Here is an 18,872-nt window from a genome sequence, read left to right on the forward strand (position 1 = left end):
CCGTCACCCGGGGCTCTCACTTGATGGATGACGTTGGGTGAGCAACGAGGAGATTTTTATTCCATTATAATGAAACAAATCTAATCCCATAAAACATTATACTGGATTCAGATGGATTGAGGGCACAGGAGCAGTTCATCTGTATAGAGGCTAGTGTCTTTATTTCTATAGCCTGGAAGTCATGTAGCACTGTCAAACAACACATTCCATATTCACACTTCTTCCTGAAAAGGAGTAATAACCGAAAAAGATACGATATAGTACATTTCCCTTTTAAATAGAATATTGAAAGGGTTTTTTGGAAATGTAAATTTAATTTGTGTAAAGTGGATTTACCACCAGATGGTGAAATATGACTAATCTGTCAAGCAAAGGTCCCCTTGATATATTTTATTTATTATAAACATACATTGAACATCTGATACTCATAATCACTTTGGCCTAATAGGGTTCATTAGTTACAGGGCATATCATAATGCTATATAGTACGTAGAGATGTTTTATATAATTCACTCACTGATTCTTTAAGGTCAGTGAGGATTTATAACCATAAATGTCAAAAAGTGGATGAACATTATAGCGTCAAAATGTCTGCTTATCCTAAAAAGTATTTATATCAGGAAGTCATGAAAGCAGGTTACTGTATACTCTTCACAGAATACCAAGTTTGTTTTAATACAACTTTGAAAATAATGTATCTTCTATAAATGTGTTATCCATTACATACGCTTCTATATGTGAGTAAAGGTGACCGTGTGTGGCTCCATCATTTGGAGTGTCTACATAGTTAATGGGCAAAAAACAAAAATGTGTGAGATCTCTCTAAATGAATGTAACCCTCCAAAACATCATAACTTATGACAAATCATATTTTATAAAACCAAAAGAGAATGCAGAAAATTCACAGCATTACTGAGAGAAATGAAATATATAAACTGATAACTAAAACATGTTGGTGTGTATCTGATGTTTGTCTTTATTTGAATAAGCCTCTTTGCCAATAACATTACTCTAGCAGAAACTCCTGACAGCAGACAATCAAATTAAAACAAGGCGACTTGGTTTTGCTCAATACCCTCCATTTACCCTCCACTATTCATCTTTTGAGTGGCCCACCTCTCTTGACCCCAGCGGGGGTTTCATCAGGGAGGGATTGGCTGCTCAGGCCTCCTTTGATTGTAGGAGGGTGCTGTGTGTGTGCGTGTGTGTGTGTCTGCCTAAGGAGCACTGGAGCAGATTGTGCTCTATGGCTGTGCTCTTTACTTCCCGTCCACGACAGCTGGCGCAATCATCACAACATCTGCCACTCAAAGGCAAACATAACGTTGACCACCTCCAGACTGCGGGCGATTTCTTCCAGGATGCAATGCTGCTGCCACAGCTGGTTCAGCTTCCTGTAGCGCTCTGGGCAAAGGTGCAATGGATTGCCCCTTCTACAAATTAAGAAGACAGAAGGCCCGACTTATTCAAGGTTTGTCCAAGAAACAAAAGACACAATACATAGGAAGTGAGAAAATGATGCACTTCATGGTCAAGACTATAGGCTGCCTACGGAAGCAGTAATGAGTCAAATCATCAGTAGGGTTTTTTTTTCCAGTGACATCATTGTTGAAGGACATTAAACTCTCCAAGACTTAATTGGGAGACTTCTGTAAAGTAGAACAAGGTTACTAAAAATAAGCTATGATTCTTACCCAAGGTGAGGATCAGTCTCCCCATAATCGTCCAGGTAAGGAGCAGGGTATGTGCTTCCTCGAGTCTTACTGGCCATCAGTACAATTTCACACTCTCTTATCCTGTCAACATGAGAACAAACTTCAGTTATGCAGCACGTTTCAAAACAAGACAACATGCGATTCAAAGTCAGAAATGCTCTAAGGACTAGAATTCCCCCACCTGAGGAACATGCCCACTCCAGCCCCACAGGTAGCAGCGTGGGCAGTGCAAGCTCCCACATCTTCTCCATCCAGCTGGCTGAGACAGCAGGAGCTCTGAGAGCACAACATGGCCCCACAAAACAGGCACAAGGTCGGGTGCTTCCTGTCATCATCTGTAGATTTGGGACACCTGAGGAAAAGTAGAGTGGACAAGTGGTGTGAACATCTCGAGCAGACTTTCCACTGAAAGAACTTTAATCTCCCCACTTACTGAAAATGGCTGGCTTGATTGAGGAGAGCACTGTAATCCTCAGGAAGATCAATCAAACGATTCCTTCTCCTGGGGTATCTGTAGACAGAGTACATCGATCAATAATTAGGAGCTGATTTATTACAAAATAACAGTGGGACTGAAGTAATACGAAGGCCAAAGTCTACCTGACGGTCTGACTTTTGCCTTTCAGGGCTTTGGTTACAGCTGGACTCCCACACCACCTAAGGAAGAAAAAGCATCGTCCTGAAACTGCCCACCTCACCAGTAAATATGAAAAGACCACTGATCAAATGCTTTGACCGTGCCTCAATGTTTATCACTTACCTTTTCAGCAGTGGAGTAACAGTGTCTCTGTGCTCCTGGAAGAGCTGGAACACATTGGAGGGCAGTGCCAAGTAGCTGCATAGTGCCTCCATCTGTCCTTGTGAGGCAACTGCAAGAAACCGAAAAAGTTTATCTTGAATTCATTAAATCATCATATGTAGTATGTTATGATGATAGAATACTTCACCTACCAGTACTACTACAGAGCTCCTCTGGAGGATGTACTCCTGTAAGGCAATTAAAGAAGAGAGCGGCGCAGCGCAGGAAAGGTTCAATTCCTCTCTTCACTCTTTCTGCCACAGAGACGCCGGACACATCTGGAATCGGCCTGATGAGCAAACCACAGAACAATCTGTCAAACAAGCTGAAGAAGCTGTTACATTGCAGAGTATATCTCTGAGAAGGCAGCATGGAAAACAAACAAGCAGTAATGTTTGCCTCTACTGAGGGGGCTTACAAACAGGCGAGGTCGATTCCTGTCAAGTTTGATTATGAAGCAGGCTAATAAAAAAATAACCCAGCACTCAGTGAAAACATCTGCAGACTGTGTTCATGGAGAACACCGACGGTGGATTTTGAATAAGAGATATGTTGCTTCAACCGCAGTGGGACAGCCTTTAGCAATGGTTTCTACATTTAATTGTTGTTTATTTGTCGAGAGCTGCCATTTAAAGTCTAAATCACAAATGTTTATTTGGCCATCATTTGGTTTCAGGTCTGATATTAATCTAGGTTTTCAGAAGGGGAGGCCAGGGAAGAGGAACAGTCAGAAACACCTTACAAATCAGAATGAGTTGACAGAAATGCAGATTTCAAACACAATCAGGCCATTTGCCACCATGAAGCTTACATTACACAGACTCACTTTCAGCAGCTGCATGATGACTTAATGGACCTTTAACAAGATGAATTCTGAGCTTAGTAGTGTGACCTTTATACAAACATGAAGCTTCCCTCCAATAAGGAAAAGAGAAGTCCATGAATTTCTTTTAAATTCCACAATCAAGGCATCAGAACACATGACCTTTTCATTTAGTTAATATTATGTTCATGAGTTCTGAGCTCAAAAGAATTATATATCTACTTGAATGATTATACTGCCAGAAAATCCATTCCACACTACATGCAACTGAACTAATCCACAGAGGTTATACTTGATATTTTAACCATATAAAACTTCTGCTAATGCATTTCACCTGATAAACAATAGGATGATGAGAAACACTTGTACCTTTCAGTGTGTTGTGACACTGAAGTGTAGAGCTCTGCTGCTGCTTTCGACTCTTCCGTCTCCTCTCCAGCTACTGCAGGAAAATCTAGGTAGAAACGACACCGTGATTTAATCCTCCTCGATACTCTACAGCTTTCTGCAGTAGTTCAGTGAATGAACCAGAAGGTATGGTGTTGTGGTTCATACCTGTAGAGGAAAGGAGGACCTGCAGCATGTGAGCCATGGTGACCAGATGAAGGATGTGCAGGTGGTTGTAGGCAGAGCTGACAGCAGACGGCTGTAAGTCGACAGCCTCCTCCTGATATAGTGCCGGTATAGACAACACCAAGCCCACCTGACAAAACACACATGTACACCATTAACAAACAATAACTATCATAACCATTAATCATTAATAGTTATATTTAACAGAACGTGTTGAGAGATGAGGACAAGAAGTGTTAAGAGTCCATCATTCTCCACAGAGCTGTTCCTTTAGGGGGAACCTACCAGAAGATGGAAGAAGTCCACCTCCGGAAGAGAAGGGGTGTTCTTTCTGCCCATGGCCGGTAGCAACACTGGCAAAAGAAGTTGCAGTTATGACCACAAGGCAAATGGACAGCAAGCTGTACAATAATATCCAAAAAATAAATGTAAGTATTCCTAAATGACCACTTACCCCCCAACATGTCGTTAAAGTGCCTCTGAATGACAGCCTGGGAGCTCTTAATTCTCTGAGCTGCTGAAAACTGAACAATTGCCTTCAGACCTGCAAGCTAAAAAAAGAAAAAAAAAAGAAAAGAGAATCATTTGAAAAAAACTGATGTCTGAGCGAGTCAAACCCAAACAATTACACATTACATGCATTATGTTAACTTTTCATGTTTGTCCTACCTGTCTGTTTTGTAAGGACCCGAAGAGTGACTTGCCCTCTTCCTGCAATATGTTTTCTGTAAAGACATGCAAACATATTTTGAGAATTGCAAAAGCATGAAAAGGGGCAGATTGACAGAACAAGCCGTACAACGCTTACTGTACCTATGGCCTGAATAGTGAAGGCACATGTGTTCCAAGCCATGAGGGGCACGCGTGGGCACAGCTCATTGGGTGCCGTCTGCATTCCCACCCTGTGAACTGTGGTGGCACAAACAACCAGCATCTCCACCACGCTGTCGGAGAACTTCCTCCTAAAAACAACCAGCCGCAGAGAATTCAAATGTATTATGGGAAGCATAGAGACGTGAGCAGCAGTGGAGGAGGAGCTGACAGTTCCACTCACGGCTCTTGTACTCCATAGCTCAGAATGGATCTAAAGTCCGTCTGGCCCTCTCCACACAGCCCCGTGTCCCCATCGACACTACTGCTCTCGGTGTTGCAGTCTGCACAAGAGAGAGAAAATCATCATTTATCTCACGTCACACATGTCAACAACGAGACATTTAATGGTACTTGTTAGTAACTATTGAAGCAAAAGAGCTGATATCAAACTGAGGTAAGCCGCTGTCAGCCTCCATATGCTCTCTGCATGCACACGTTCTGTTTTCAAAGAGGGTTTTGCTGCTAAATAAATCTCTCTCTGCAGCTGCTTTACAGTAAAAACCTGTCATCAAATAAAGCTAATTATAGCTTTTTATTATGAAGTAACTGCAGTGTTGAGTTCACATTAAAGGCATACTAACATATCAAAAAGCATTCATATACGAGTCTGCCAGGTTTGATGATGCTCTGCATCTATATTTGGACATTTTGTGCAGGTTTTCCATTGTTTCAGTTAAACAGACCTCTTGTGCCACTGCTGTTCACCCAACCAAAGATGTGCAATCATTGTATGTCGAGTATGTCTTCTTACCATTTTCCTGAGTGACTGACTTGAGTCCTCTAATCCTGGCGGCGAGGATCTGGATCCAGCGAGGCAGGGTCAAATGCTGTCCAATTATCTCTGCATTTTCACTGTATACAGGAAAACATATTCACATAACTTCTATACAACTAATGATCCATTGCAGATTGGCCTGAAGACGGTGAACTGGACTTACTAGTTAAACATCAACCTTTCAAACGGGATGAGAGGGACAACAGTGTTGCACAGAGACTTGCACAGGGGACACAAGTACTCTCCATTCTCCAGGTCGATGATCAGCTCAACATGGAGTCGGTTCCTGGTCATATTCTGAACAGCCTCAAAATATCTGAAAAATACAGAGAACGACACCTTAATGGCAAATTACCTGTCAACTGTACCTGCAAGTGGACCCCACACACACACACACACACACACACACACACACACACACACACACACACACACACACACACAGAACTGACAGAATAATAATTAGCAAATGTGTTCTTGTAATAACTCACTTTTGCCAACATGTGGCATGCATGACATGTCCACAGCTGCCAGTGTGGGTTCCAACGGCCAGTTCAGGAGGCATGAAGAGGGGATATAATGTCCCTGTCCCTTTAAGGGATAAATACAATGCACATATGACTCAGATGAGTCTGATTTTCCCCCCATCAAATTACAGTTGTTAACGATGCAATGGATTGATTAGTGGATGAAGACTGACCATCTGCTCTATTGGTCGGTATCCTCCCTCTGCACTGTGTCAGCACTGTGGACCTCTGGACACACGCAGTCAGTACCATGGCTGCAGCCTGGGCCGCAACCTCCTGTTCTTCCTGGCAAAGAATGCAGGTGAGCACCTCCCTCTCTGCTGGAGAGGACCCTCGGTGGGGCCCGATGGCTACACGCAGCTCCGTGTGCTCCATGGCACAGCTGGAAGAATAAACATAACCCAAACTAGAATTAGTCATTGGATTTTAATAGCAAGCCAGCTAAACACACCCATGAATATGTTTTTTTTTTTTTGAATGGTCACCTCTCAGTAGTTGCAACAGGCTCTCCCTGTGTCCCGCTCTCTGGCATGTTGTCATACAGCATCTTGTTTGACTCAATGAAGTTTTTCTGCATTGCAGACATCTGGGCCATAATCTTCTGCCGGTGGAGTTTGGCTGCCTCTGCCTTCCTTTTGCGCTCAGCTTTCTCTTTGTCCTGAGCACTCTGGAACAACAACAAGTCAGTTGTTATTGCCTATAACTTCATGACGGACAGCTATATTGCCATTTATCAGATCCATTAAGGAAACCGAATAATTGTACATTTGATACTTTTGTAAATGTATTTATTTTTTGAGACAATGACATGAGGCTCTTTCTGTTATTTCATCTGCACCCATTCAACTGCCAAAATGGCACAAGCAAAAGTTAAATAGAGTCAAATGTATCAGATAAATACTCATTTTTTTTATGCATCATTCATCGTTCCTTTACCTCTTCTGGCTTGGTTGTATCCACACTCATGGAGGTCGTTGGACTGGACTTCTCCCTAAGGCACTTGACAATCTCAAACATCTAGCAGAAAAACATTCATACAAGATGGTGTTAACACAAACACACCTCACGTACATACACATCTTCTTTTGTTGATAATGTATTGTTATATATCATATATTGTTAAAATGCTTTGCCATCAATATTACATAGTCATATCTTATGTAAATTACTTTTGTGTTCTCTATAATAATGTGAAATTTTAATCACATACAGGTGAAGGCTTTAAATAAGCCCAGTGGGTTTAAACTAAAGTAAAATCAGTCTATGATATAAACTGTTATGTGATACACATTGTATATTTGAATAGTCTACCTGTAAAACCCATTTAACCATGTCCTTTTGAGCCTCCAGGGAAGGAACAGTCTTAATCTTGGACAACAGGACGAAGACTGACTTGCCGTGTTCTGAACCAATTCCTGGAAGAACAGAAGAGACATTTATATCACAAAATCCACAAAAACAAACCAGTTTATAGCTTTGAGAATTATGATAAATAGTAAGTAAGCTGTACACAAAACAATTAAGGTTTCACTCACTGCGGGCCTTGAGGCTGAAATCAAAGGCCACTTCCTCCATAGTGCTCTCCTCAAGCTGCATTTTCTCTTCAAGCAATGCCTGACCCATCAAGTGCAGGGCCTGTGTGGTAAATGCATGCACTTTGTTACCGCAAGGGGTTTGAGTATTGAAAGGCAAAGGCCGAGCAACGTAGACTCTGTAAAGGAAGAAAAAGAAATAGATGTATTGTCTACCCTCTGGATCATGGCTTCTGTCCAGTGAGTCGCCCGGTCCTCTGCAGCTCTCTGCAGGGTGTGTCTCAGGATGTGGATGATAATGTCACAGCTGAGCAGCCGCACTATGCTGGAGAAAGCTGGGCAGAAGGCCGGGGGCATCGGAGGACGCAGAGCTGAGAATAAAATAAAAACACGGGGACTGTTAGTCGAGCTGATTCATTAGCAGTTGGAGTACAGATCAGTACATCTTGGAGCTGTACAGAGGTCTGTGCAGAGCAAAGACATTGATCACCTTTATCATGGCCTTCGTGAGTCCTCCTCTTCTTCTGAGACTCTTCTGCCTGCAAAGAGTGAAACATGAGAATGAAATGAGGAACATTCAACACCAATGTGTCACGTTAATGGAAAAGTGGTGTTGAGACATTGCATTACCTTGCTATGCTGCGATCTTGAATAATGGTAGAAGAAAGGGTTGAATTCTACCAGACGCTCTTTTTTTACTCCGTACAGTCCATGCCCGGAAACTCCCGGTTTTCTAAAAACAGAAGTAGAATAAACTGATTATATTCGCTCTAAAAAGATGACCAAGATAAAACTCAAAAGCTCTTTCACAGTATTTACATACTTGAAGGTGGCAACTTTGGTAATAACAGTCTCCAGGCCTGTTTCATGGCTCTCCTACAAAGAAAACATTTTGAACTCGTTTTCCAATGATCATAAAAACTAAGAAATGAACTCGTTAATTTAGACTGTGTGTCGCTTACGTTCTCCGGCAGACCCTTGACCAGGCTACTATGAGCCATGGGTTCAATGCACAGCAGCTGGATAACCTCCCTCATGGTCACATCCTCTTTGGTCACCTGACTGATACCGGGGACGTAGCGCTCACCTGGAAACAACACTAGTCAGACACTATTCAACCAACTCAATTCCTGTTTGTTTTATTAGCTTGATTAGTAGAATGTGACACTGTACCAATGACAACGATAAGGAGGTACAGCATCTCTTCTGTCAAGCGGTTCCACTGTATCAGTTCATCCTGCAAATTGTGTTGCATTTCATCACGAAGTAGATCATTTATACAACAACTTTTTTTATTCTGAATGATTATTGGGGTGTTACTTGCCTGGTCTTTGTTTGTACTTCCTTTAAAATAATCAAAGAGCTCAAATCTCAACAAGACCAGCATGAGGAAGTGGTTGGGGTCCATTTTGGAAGCAGCTATCTGTAAACAATTTGTATGGAGAGCCATATATCACCACATTATGTGTATATATTAACAAATGTCAAAGACTTTCTCTATGTCTGATTGCCACCAACCTGGAGCATGAGAATGTCCTTATCATACATCTCGTCCCTGCATTTTACATCCTGATAGTAGTAGACCTGATCATATGGGAAAAACAATTAATTTACTTGTCATTTGTTAACAGAGCATAGCACGTAACAAAACAGAGAGCATACAGAATAAAAACAAAGCCTTGAACAGCCAAATAATGCGGTATACCTGGCTGACCAATGAAATCCCGTTTCTCCGCCACATTTCAGCCGAGACCTGTGCAGCCAGCACCACACAGCGCAGAGGATGCTCTGCCAGGAAGGTGTGGTCAAAGGGCTCCTGCAACAGACAGATAATAACTCTGTAACACCTGCAGTGGAAGTTAAGACAGCACACACTGAATACTTAAAGCTTAGGAAACATATAGAAGAGTTTTCATGTCACTTACAGGATCATCCAGACGTTCAACTGCCCCCGTTCTGCACAGGAGTACATACAAACCTACGGATCACAACGTACAGAGTAGTAAGTTCACACAGTGACAGAAAAATACCAATAAATCACTAAGCACCTCAAATATGAGCTCTCCTACCGGCCAGTAGTCTGGAGATGGGCAGATGTATGCTGACTGGCTCTTGAGACACTTTGTAGGGACGGACATGGAGGACGTGCTTTGACATGTAGTAGTTAGTGGGCTCCTTATGGAAGGGCTGGTTATTGCACTGCATCAGGACTCTGTGGCACTCTTCAAATGCCAGCAGCAAGATCTCGTCCTGAAGGGGCAAACAAGCAATAATTGAGCACAGCTTCTGCCTGTTCTAAGTGAACGGACAGTAAAGGGGGGGGGGGGGGGGGGGGGGGTGTTATAGTTATACTCCCTCTGTTTGTGGGATAACTATAGTTTGACAGACAAATTGCATGGCAACTCACATCAGAGGAACACCAGTCTTGAAACATAGCAAGAATGTGGCGAAGCTGGATCTGAAGAGAGAAGCCGGCCTCCCACTCTGGCTCTACCGCAATGTGTTGACCAAACTGGCGCTTCACTTCCTCCATTCCCTAAAATCAGAAGTCAAAGAAGAAATATGGTCAGGGTGGATTAAATATCTGGTTTGTCAGGTTACCATAAGCTGATGTAATGGCCCTGGTATTGCACACTACCCAAGAATTAATCAGGGTTGAGAAAATGATTACCTGCATGCATTTGAGAAGCCCAAGAAAGACTTTGAATCCCTCCAAGAACTCTCTCCGCAGCTCTTCAGTCCATATTGAGGGTTTACTGATCAGAATATACCTGAGAGACACAAGTCACATCTTAGATAAAGACACAGAAAGTTAAGAAAAAAAAGAGTTACTTCAAGTCGTTGCCAGTTTACTGACCTGAGGTCATGGAAGATGATCTGGATGCGTGAGAACTTGTCGGAGTTGTAGCCGAGGAAGAAGAAGCGATTGTTGTTATCCAGATGTTCACGCAGCAATTCCATGACTGTACCGACTATCACTTTAATAACATTTCCCTCTTCGATGAGTTGTCTGGCCTAGAAGAGGAACAGGAATGTGAGGCCATAGATAGATGTTAAGGCACTGATGTACACGGCTCTAACAACAAACAGCCCTTACCAGTGTGGGTACAGTGAATATCTGAACAGACAGAGCAGTGATGGATATGCTCCTCTCGTGGTCATCAACAATGAAGTCCTTTTGCAGCTGCGTATAGTACTGAAAACACAAAGATGGAGTATTAGCATTAGTTTAAGCAGGTGAAAGAATGGCAAAAAATGTAAAACATTCCCTCCTTTTTTACCTTTGTAAACTCAATTGCAAAAAGCCTCTTGAACTCGGTCTCCATTAGCATGCTACAGAAAATCAGTTCGTGTACTATCTTGCGAGCTCCTTGAGGAAATCACAAAAGCACCTTCATGTTAGTGACATTTGGAATCAAGTTGAAATTAAGCATGTACTGAAAATCAAGCTCAGGTGTACGTGCCTTTGTACATCCTGCCATCGTGCAGCATGAGTCTGCTGATGAGGCAAGGCCGGTCTCCGTCTGCATTGGCCTCTAGGGCCACCTGACAGAAGGCCTGTCTGAAGCCCACTGCACAAGACACACATATAGGTTCCCAGTCACATGACATGTTTTCTAAAGATGGCACACATGGAAGGTGCACAATCAATAAATAAAGCTACGTTTGTGTGGTGCAAGTATGGCGACAACGATGGCAGCACCTGAGTAACCGATGACCTTTTGGAACCAGGGGCCGAGGCGCAGAACAAAGGTTTGATGAGCCATGACTGCTGCGTGAAGGATCTCCACGCGTAGTGGCTGCAGGGAAATGTGCTCGGAGTTGGACTGCAACACAGCAGTAAAGTGTTTAGATTTAGAGCTCACTTAACAATTTCAGATTTAAGACTAAACCGTATTCTAAATGTCTGGTATCCCACTGCTGTTTACCCTGATGAGATCTCTTGCTTGCTGACAGGAACGAAGGGTCCCTCTCTTTACTGCCCGCCGACCCTGTGAGACAGTCCACAAAAAAATTACAAAATAGCATAACCTGCAATGATATGATGACTGCAATTATGGAATTCAAATCATGACTGAATTGTAAAGGAAACGTGATGAGCAAATACAGCCATAAAATACCTCTTTGTCAATAAGTGCTGTGTGTGTCTGTGCTTCAGCCTGATCACAGTTAACAGAACGCTGCAGGGTGTAGATCACATGGTCGTACGAGTGGTGCTCATCATTGTACAGTACACAGTAGTATGCGTTGTCTTTTGTCCTGCACGGATAGGTGAATACACTGTTAAAGTTAAAATTGTGTCCTTTGCATATGAATTTATGTATATGCATGCGATTAGACGGGCCATACCGGGGCTGGAGCTCCGCTGACAGCTCGAGGTTCTCCTCCCACACCAAGAAATCTGTGGCGTAGTGCAGCAGTATCCGGAACAGCCTCTCAGCGCGGCTATATATGTCTGGCTCCAACACACACTCATCCTGTACAAAATGAGACAAACACACAGGACTCACATTTCTGAGGACACAACTATAAATCTCAGGAGGTCTCTTGCTCCGTAAGGAACATTCTGGAAACACTTTACAGAAACTATTATTTAGCGACACCTAATTTGAACCTGGATTGATCTTATATTGATCAAAGTGAAAGTGTTCCAAGATTAACTGTGTTGCAATAACCTTTACTAATTCCCTTAGTCCTGTGTCACCAGCACTAACTCTACAACATGACAAGAAGTGGACTAAATGTTTTCCTGACTAAGAGCTTAACAGGCAGCTGACCCTGTGAAGTTTATACATCAAATCCCCTGAGAGCAAACATTCCACATAGCAGCTAAGTATTTCATACAAATGTCTGACATTTAACACACAAACCAAACATACATTGTGTCGGTGTATGCGTCACACGGCTGTGTGAGAACAAGCACTGGAATCTACCACAATCTAACCAAGAAGAAGTCTGAAACGGCATGATGGGTTTTCATGTTCAGTGTGGAGATGCGTTCATGGTCCTCTGATGCTTGTAAAGCACAGGTTCAGATCTGGTGTTGAAAACACAAAGCAGCAATCCAGACTGGTGCCAGTGACGGCTCTGTTAATAGAACACCTGCTGTTTACGGAAAATGGCACAGAGCCGTCAAGCTGTACATCTGCTCAAAGCCCCTGAGCAGGATCTTATCAGAGAAAAGCCCTGATCAGCAAAGAAAGGCCTGACAAACACTTGCTGAGCAGTACAATCAACCACCATGTGTCCAGCTGCAGTTCAGTCGGAGAAGCTGTAAACTGAATACTGCACAGTTCGGCAGGATATAAGTAATTGTGGAAATGCTGCTTTCAACCAGTCTTGTCGACAACTGTTTTCCACTAGCTCTTAGTCGCCCTCCCAATCTCTGAAGCTGGTTAAAATGTGTTTTATGTTCTCAGTTGCTACAGGTCAACAAACTGCTTTTCTTTCTCATTTCCGGATCCAAAACCACAGCCAGGAGAGCAGCATCCAGGTCTAAGATAGGAAAATAAGCATTCTGGGGTTCACTGACACAGAATGGGACAAGTACGCCCCCCCCCTCCAACATCCCTCTTTCCACTCTATTATGTAACTCACCGTTACCATGGCAGTGGCTACCCCAGGGTCGTGTTTGGAGCAACAGGGGCCGATCTTCCAGGCTTCTACATCCCCACAATCACAGAAGCCCCCGCCTGATGACGCGTGCATCTGGAAACAATGTACATATGGTTTATCACTAAGGGAGAGTAATGTGTACACACAACAGTAATCAAGTTGTTAGAGTTTGAACATGAAAGGCCAAAAATAAGCCCAATAATGGATGAATTAATCGTAGATTTGAATGGATGTTGTATTTTTCTCCTAAAGCTTAAAGGGCACACAGAAGAGTTCAAGTTGACATTGCAGCTCACTGTGCACAGTAGGGAATCATAGTAACCAGTGAGCCCATTTAGAAATCTCAGAACATAAATCTAATGGAGGACGGATTTTCTATTATTCACAATTATCAAAAGGAGGAAGAAGCTGACAGCGAGCCCTCAAAATCCCCCCCCCCCAAAAAACCATGAAGATTATATTGACACCAACCTTGTAACGATGGCCTTTGTGAACGCTGTCCTGGAAGCAGTCCATGCACAGGACACAAGTGGGATCTATTGCACAATCCCTGCAATACATTGTAAATGACTTGTTACCCGGTGGAGCAAACAACAATAAACACATTACAAGATCTGAATTATAAAGGAAAGTGTTCTTGCAGTCTGTAGAATATGATGTGTAGGTCAGGGCATCTCTGCAGCACAAGAATATTAACTTAAAAATGGTATTTTGACACGTTTTTCTGTAAAAACAAACCTGCTATAATGCGTTTTTGATTACATTTTTTTTTTAAATCTCTGCGAAACTAAAACCTATTGAGACCAAACTATTCCTTAAAAATAGCCTCCACGTATGTATATTGCTGTCTTTGAACTCTGTGGGTTTATACTGGGGGCAGAGTACTGTGGAAATACTATTTGATATCTGCATTTCATGCCTCAATGTCAGCAACAACCAAAACAATTATTCTTTTACGTAGATATTGATATGAATCATCCTGTATTTAAAATGACTATTAAGAGCAAATAAATATCTAGTATTTTATCATAACTACTACTATTATTATCAAGACCAGAGGATCTATTCAGACCTGCAGGAGTAGACCGTCTCTCCCTCTTTGAAGACCCGTCCACAGAGCTGGGAGGAGGTGCTGCCCTGCTTGAGCTTCTCCAGACCCTCCTGAGGATCCTCTCCGAACAGGAAGCACTCCAGAGGTTGGAAGAGTCGGCTCTGCATGAGCTCCTCTTCCTCCTGAGGGCTGGACTCCTTCTTCAGGCAGAAGATCTGCGGCACCTGCTCCTTCAGGTAGCGGACCAGCTCCGCCCTGCTGTCTGCCGCCTCCAGCCATTCCTGCAAGGTAACCGATGAGGGCATGATTGTTTTGCAGTGACTCACATCTGTCTCCGCCCAGTGATGCATAACCACATTTATAAGTCACAGTGATACATATTAACTTCAGCAAAGAATCATCTTTAATAATCAATTCAAACTTAAAATCTTTGTTTAAGGGCAATTGAGTAAAATTAGGAAGATAAAAACTTTTGCAATAAAGGCAGAAATATGTTATTTGAATGACTGCTGATGCTCCCACCAAGCAGAGCTTTCAATTAGTTTTGTCTTTAGAAATCTGTAGTGAGGAAACGTGCACCACAACCAGCCTGGCATCAAAGTGGAAAAGATTAGGTGAGAAAGAAAATTACCAACCGATTTCTTAACAACTTCTCAATAACTTAAGTCATCATTCAGGAATTAGTCACCCTACTTCCTCCTGATGTCTGCCAAATTACTGAAGCTCACTTCCACACTTACTGTACCGGCTGGCAGCTGGATGAAAAGCACCATGTACACAGGGTAGCGTTTACTGTTGGAATTGTCATACCTATGTAGCAAGAATAACTAATATTGGTACCATATATATATACTATAATATACAGCATATGGTAGAGCACAAGTCAAAAGGAGTGGAACTTTGGATGCCATTAATAAAATATTGAATAAATGTCTGGAAGGTGATCTTTGATAATTCATTGTTTTTAGGCCTAAATTAGGAAGTGTGAATGGCACATGGAGGGACTGCTTTACCTATAAAAAGGGTAGAACCAGCAGACCTAAACAATACCGTCTTCTTTGAACCCCCTGAGGAAAGGGTAAGCTGAAACATGTAGTAGTTTAACATGATTTAAATAGTTTTACAGTACTCAAAGGTGTGCATGAATTGTCCGCCCTAAAGTTGAAACGGGTGGGTGAAACACTATGTTTTTTAAACATTCATACTGGCAGCTGTCGTCGCATATGCACATTATACCTGGAGGCTTGAGTTACACTAGATATCAAAACATTTTCAGGTTTTATAATGCTGGTTCTGCGAGACAAGACACGTGTCATACTGTAAAATATCTAACGTTAACGTAATAATAATATATTTCACTGTCACGCTGCAACAACGTATTGGACAATAGCTTATGATTGAGAAAACGTTGCAGGGGTTTGTGGTGGGAAAGCAGCCAACAATGGTGTTCAAAATGTTCAAACTCATGAAAGACTCATGCTGAAGCGCTATGGACAAAGCGACAATCAAAATACCACAGATTGGAGATCACTGCGAACAAACACCTCCATGGCATACTTCCCCGACTGTGTTGAGACCTCTTAACAAGTACTGACAACTAAACTAGTTAAACACACTCACTGTTGATGGCCACTAAATATCGCAGCCTCTGCAGGGACATTTTAAACGTTTAGGTAGCTAGCACAGGAGCTAACCGCGGATGCTAGCCTGGGAAGTAGATGCCCTTTAACGGCCCGGTCAGACTATTTGTTCATATAAACTAATACATTTTACTACTGAGTTTTGTCCCCGAGTCTCAATAACCACTGAGAGACATGTTAGCTGTGTGAAAATCATACCTTGCTGAGCTCCAGTCCGTCTGGGGATTTCTCACCCTCCGCCATATTCCATTTGCCGTAAAGGAGGAGGTGTCACTAGGAAACTGTTCCTCTTGTAATCGAAGCCTTTTGCGACGTTATTTGACCGTTAGAATACTCCGAAATATGCAGGTGTAGTTAAGCACTCACGAGCCCTCTCCTTTTCAGTTTATATGTCAAATAGGAGACTTATTATGAATAGAGGACTTTTTTTTTTTTTTTAAATAATATATTAATAATATGCCTCCGGTCAAAACAAACATTTTGTAAACAAAAATATCTGCCACACTCGCCCTCTGGTGGTAGTCTTTAATTGATACACAATTTAATTTGACTATTATTAGGTTACGTTTCGGGTCAATCTATATTTTTTGTCAAATAAATTATGTCACGGACACATGTTGTAATTAATAAAGATACTTAGTGGATGAGTGTCTCTATGAAGCGACATGACGTTAGTTGACAGTTGCTCTGTGTGCCGCACACAGACAGTGATTTCAATGACGTCGCTGATATAAATGTATAAATCAGTTGGCGCTATGATGACGGTGGTCGTGTGGGCTCCAGGCCTCCAGAGGGCGCTGCTCGAGACTGTCCTTTCTTTCCGTGGTCATGAATGGAGCGGGGCCAGAGGTCAGAGTTCACTGTTTGACAGAAAGCTGAATATGGAGTCCATATTTCATGAGAAAGTAAGTTAAAACGTTGAAATTAAAACATGAAGCCCCAAGTAATTCGTCGTGTTTTTTTCGGAAAGCCTTGAATCTTCTAGCGGTGATGTGTTTACCGGCGCTATCTGGCCGGTGTGGAGAGATGTGTGGTGTTGTTTGTCAGTATTGTTGTCCAGACAGCTAAGATGCTAACTGCATCTGATAGTCAGACATCATGAAAAGTTTCAGCTTGTAGTAACGACGCAGAAAGCTTTCCAACAGCCGCAACCATGTTATTTTTGTCACGTTAGAAAACGAACTAGCTATCTGGTCTTTATAGACGAGTAACGTTATTAACTGTGTTGTTTGCGTAAGCTAGCTGCATGTAGCTACCAGTGTATAACTGTTGGGGACATACCAACTGAATTTTAGTACTTACGTCAGCTATTTCCATGTCCATAAGGCTGACTAAGTTGTTAAGAAAACTATGTCATCGTGCTGTCATGTTAGAATAGTAATATGCGCTGGTGTCTTATCAATGTCTAAACCTTTATTTTTCAGCAAGAGGGCTCTCTTTGCGCCCAACACTGTCTCAACAACCTCCTGCAGGGTGAGTACTTCACTCCTGTGGATCTGTCCTCCATTGCTCATCAGCTCGATGAAGAGGAAAGAATGAGGATGGCTGAAGGCGGTATGGCCAGTGAGGAGTATAGGACTTTCTTACAGGTGAGGAGACATAGAAGTGAATGCTAGTGCAGCAGCCTATTTATTGTCTGTGTATTCAAACAGTCTCTAATTTTATGTTCTGTGAATGTGATTCCAGCAGCCATCTGGCAACATGGATGACAGCGGGTTCTTTTCAATACAAGTGAGAGATTCACATTTTATTGTTGTTAATCAAACAACAGATCTGTTAACAGATCAATAACCATTATGAGTTAGTGATATGAATTCCCTTTTCTGTCATCTAATTCCTCTAGGTAATTAGCAATGCACTGAGGGTGTGGGGTTTGGAGTTGATCCTTTTCAACAGCCGGGAGTACCAGAGCCTGATGATTAATCCAATGTAAAAGACTTTTTTGTGTAATATCTTGATCTGTAATCCCATTACTACTCTACAGTTGAAGGTGACAGCTATTCCTACTTTCATGTTTCAGAAATGAGAAAGCCTTTATTTGCAACTACAAGGAGCACTGGTTTACTATACGGAAACTTGGACAACAGGTATGAGGCACTTGTAAACGAACAATAAACAATGTTAACACAACTTTAAATTACTAAAAATATTTTTATTTTCATTGCAGTGGTTTAATCTGAATTCACTGTTGACTGGACCAGAGTTGATATCAGACACCTATCTAGCACTTTTCCTTGCACAGTTACAACAAGAAGGTATTGTAAGATTGTCTTTTGTTATACAACGTTTAGTTGTTGCAAAGCAGAAACCAGTCTAAAAGTGGACTTTGTGCAGGTTATTCCATATTTGTGATCCGAGGAAACCTCCCAGAGTGTGAAGCAGAACAGATTCTTGGGATCATGAGGGTGCAGCAGCAGCAGCGACCAAGGCTTATTGGAGAGGATGAAGCCCAGACAAGTGCAGGGTATGTACTCTATGTGCAGAGAGCACAATATGGAGAAGTATCTTAGTTCATGTTTCAAGTTGCTCAAAATATTCTTTTTCTGCTTCCTTGCGGCAACTGATTAAGTCTTGTACTGTGAGCAGGAGGTCAGCAGCTCTGAGCCAGTCAGAGGTGGTCTTTGGTGTGGAGGATGAGGTTGTTGATGAAGATGACGAGCTGAAGAAAGCTCTGGCACTCAGCAGACAGGACATAGATGTGGAAGATGAAGAAGCTGATCTTCGCAGGGCCATACAGCTTAGCATGCAAGGTAAATGAGTTATCCAAAGGTTTGGAAATATTTTATTGTTTCTTTGTCCAGATGAATTGCAAATCAACGAAACAGTTGATTTTATAAACTCACGAATCTATATGTGTATGTATGTATGTATGTATGTATATACGTATATGTATACGTATATATGTGTATATATGTATATATATACGTGTATATATGTGTGTATATATA

General features: G+C 42.1%; 2 protein-coding genes across 5 annotated transcripts in view; one reads left to right on the forward strand and one right to left on the reverse strand.

Annotated features, from left to right (window-relative positions):
• Window positions 1-137: 137 nt before the first annotated feature.
• ubr1 (ubiquitin protein ligase E3 component n-recognin 1) lies at window positions 138-16,198 on the reverse strand. 3 transcript variants are annotated; one of them, XM_031847630.1, is made up of 47 exons: window positions 16,123-16,198; window positions 14,306-14,565; window positions 13,705-13,783; window positions 13,216-13,326; window positions 11,968-12,095; window positions 11,739-11,877; window positions 11,547-11,609; window positions 11,321-11,444; window positions 11,082-11,189; window positions 10,899-10,987; window positions 10,715-10,813; window positions 10,475-10,632; window positions 10,289-10,388; window positions 10,025-10,153; window positions 9,687-9,867; window positions 9,543-9,595; window positions 9,323-9,433; window positions 9,136-9,201; window positions 8,942-9,040; window positions 8,791-8,854; window positions 8,580-8,704; window positions 8,441-8,493; window positions 8,248-8,350; window positions 8,108-8,156; window positions 7,834-7,988; window positions 7,621-7,720; window positions 7,397-7,500; window positions 7,022-7,102; window positions 6,571-6,752; window positions 6,259-6,467; window positions 6,050-6,149; window positions 5,722-5,874; window positions 5,535-5,635; window positions 4,965-5,064; window positions 4,724-4,872; window positions 4,580-4,635; window positions 4,365-4,461; window positions 4,196-4,263; window positions 3,893-4,040; window positions 3,707-3,791; window positions 2,667-2,803; window positions 2,476-2,584; window positions 2,316-2,372; window positions 2,149-2,226; window positions 1,897-2,067; window positions 1,695-1,796; window positions 138-1,433 (listed from the first exon to the last, which is right to left on the reverse strand). In XM_031847630.1, exons 1-47 carry the CDS (start codon window positions 16,165-16,167, stop codon window positions 1,292-1,294), a joined length of 5,220 nt encoding a protein of 1,739 aa, XP_031703490.1. In that variant the 5' UTR covers window positions 16,168-16,198; the 3' UTR covers window positions 138-1,291. The 3 variants fall into 3 exon arrangements, with proteins under 3 accessions (XP_031703490.1, XP_031703488.1, XP_031703489.1); XM_031847628.1 differs by having other exon boundaries at window positions 8,791-9,040; XM_031847629.1 differs by lacking the exon at window positions 16,123-16,198 and adding an exon at window positions 15,025-16,105 and having other exon boundaries at window positions 8,791-9,040.
• Window positions 16,199-16,761: 563 nt separating this feature from the next.
• The window catches only part of atxn3 (ataxin 3), a 14,746-nt gene continuing 12,635 nt past the window's right edge, over window positions 16,762-18,872 (forward strand). The window contains exons 1-8 of one of the 2 annotated variants that reach the window (XM_031848160.1): window positions 16,762-16,829; window positions 17,349-17,513; window positions 17,611-17,655; window positions 17,768-17,853; window positions 17,945-18,011; window positions 18,092-18,179; window positions 18,259-18,388; window positions 18,511-18,674. In XM_031848160.1, coding sequence (XP_031704020.1) covers window positions 16,806-16,829; window positions 17,349-17,513; window positions 17,611-17,655; window positions 17,768-17,853; window positions 17,945-18,011; window positions 18,092-18,179; window positions 18,259-18,388; window positions 18,511-18,674 — 769 coding nt within the window. In that variant the 5' untranslated portion in view covers window positions 16,762-16,805. The remainder of the gene's footprint in view (window positions 16,830-17,348; window positions 17,514-17,610; window positions 17,656-17,767; window positions 17,854-17,944; window positions 18,012-18,091; window positions 18,180-18,258; window positions 18,389-18,510; window positions 18,675-18,872) is intronic. The other variant, XM_031848161.1, reaches the window with a different exon arrangement.

This window comes from Anarrhichthys ocellatus, unplaced genomic scaffold (genome assembly GCF_004355925.1).
Source record: "Anarrhichthys ocellatus isolate YVR2014 unplaced genomic scaffold, GSC_Weel_1.0 scaffold7, whole genome shotgun sequence".
Classification (NCBI taxonomy): domain Eukaryota; kingdom Metazoa; phylum Chordata; class Actinopteri; order Perciformes; family Anarhichadidae; genus Anarrhichthys; species Anarrhichthys ocellatus.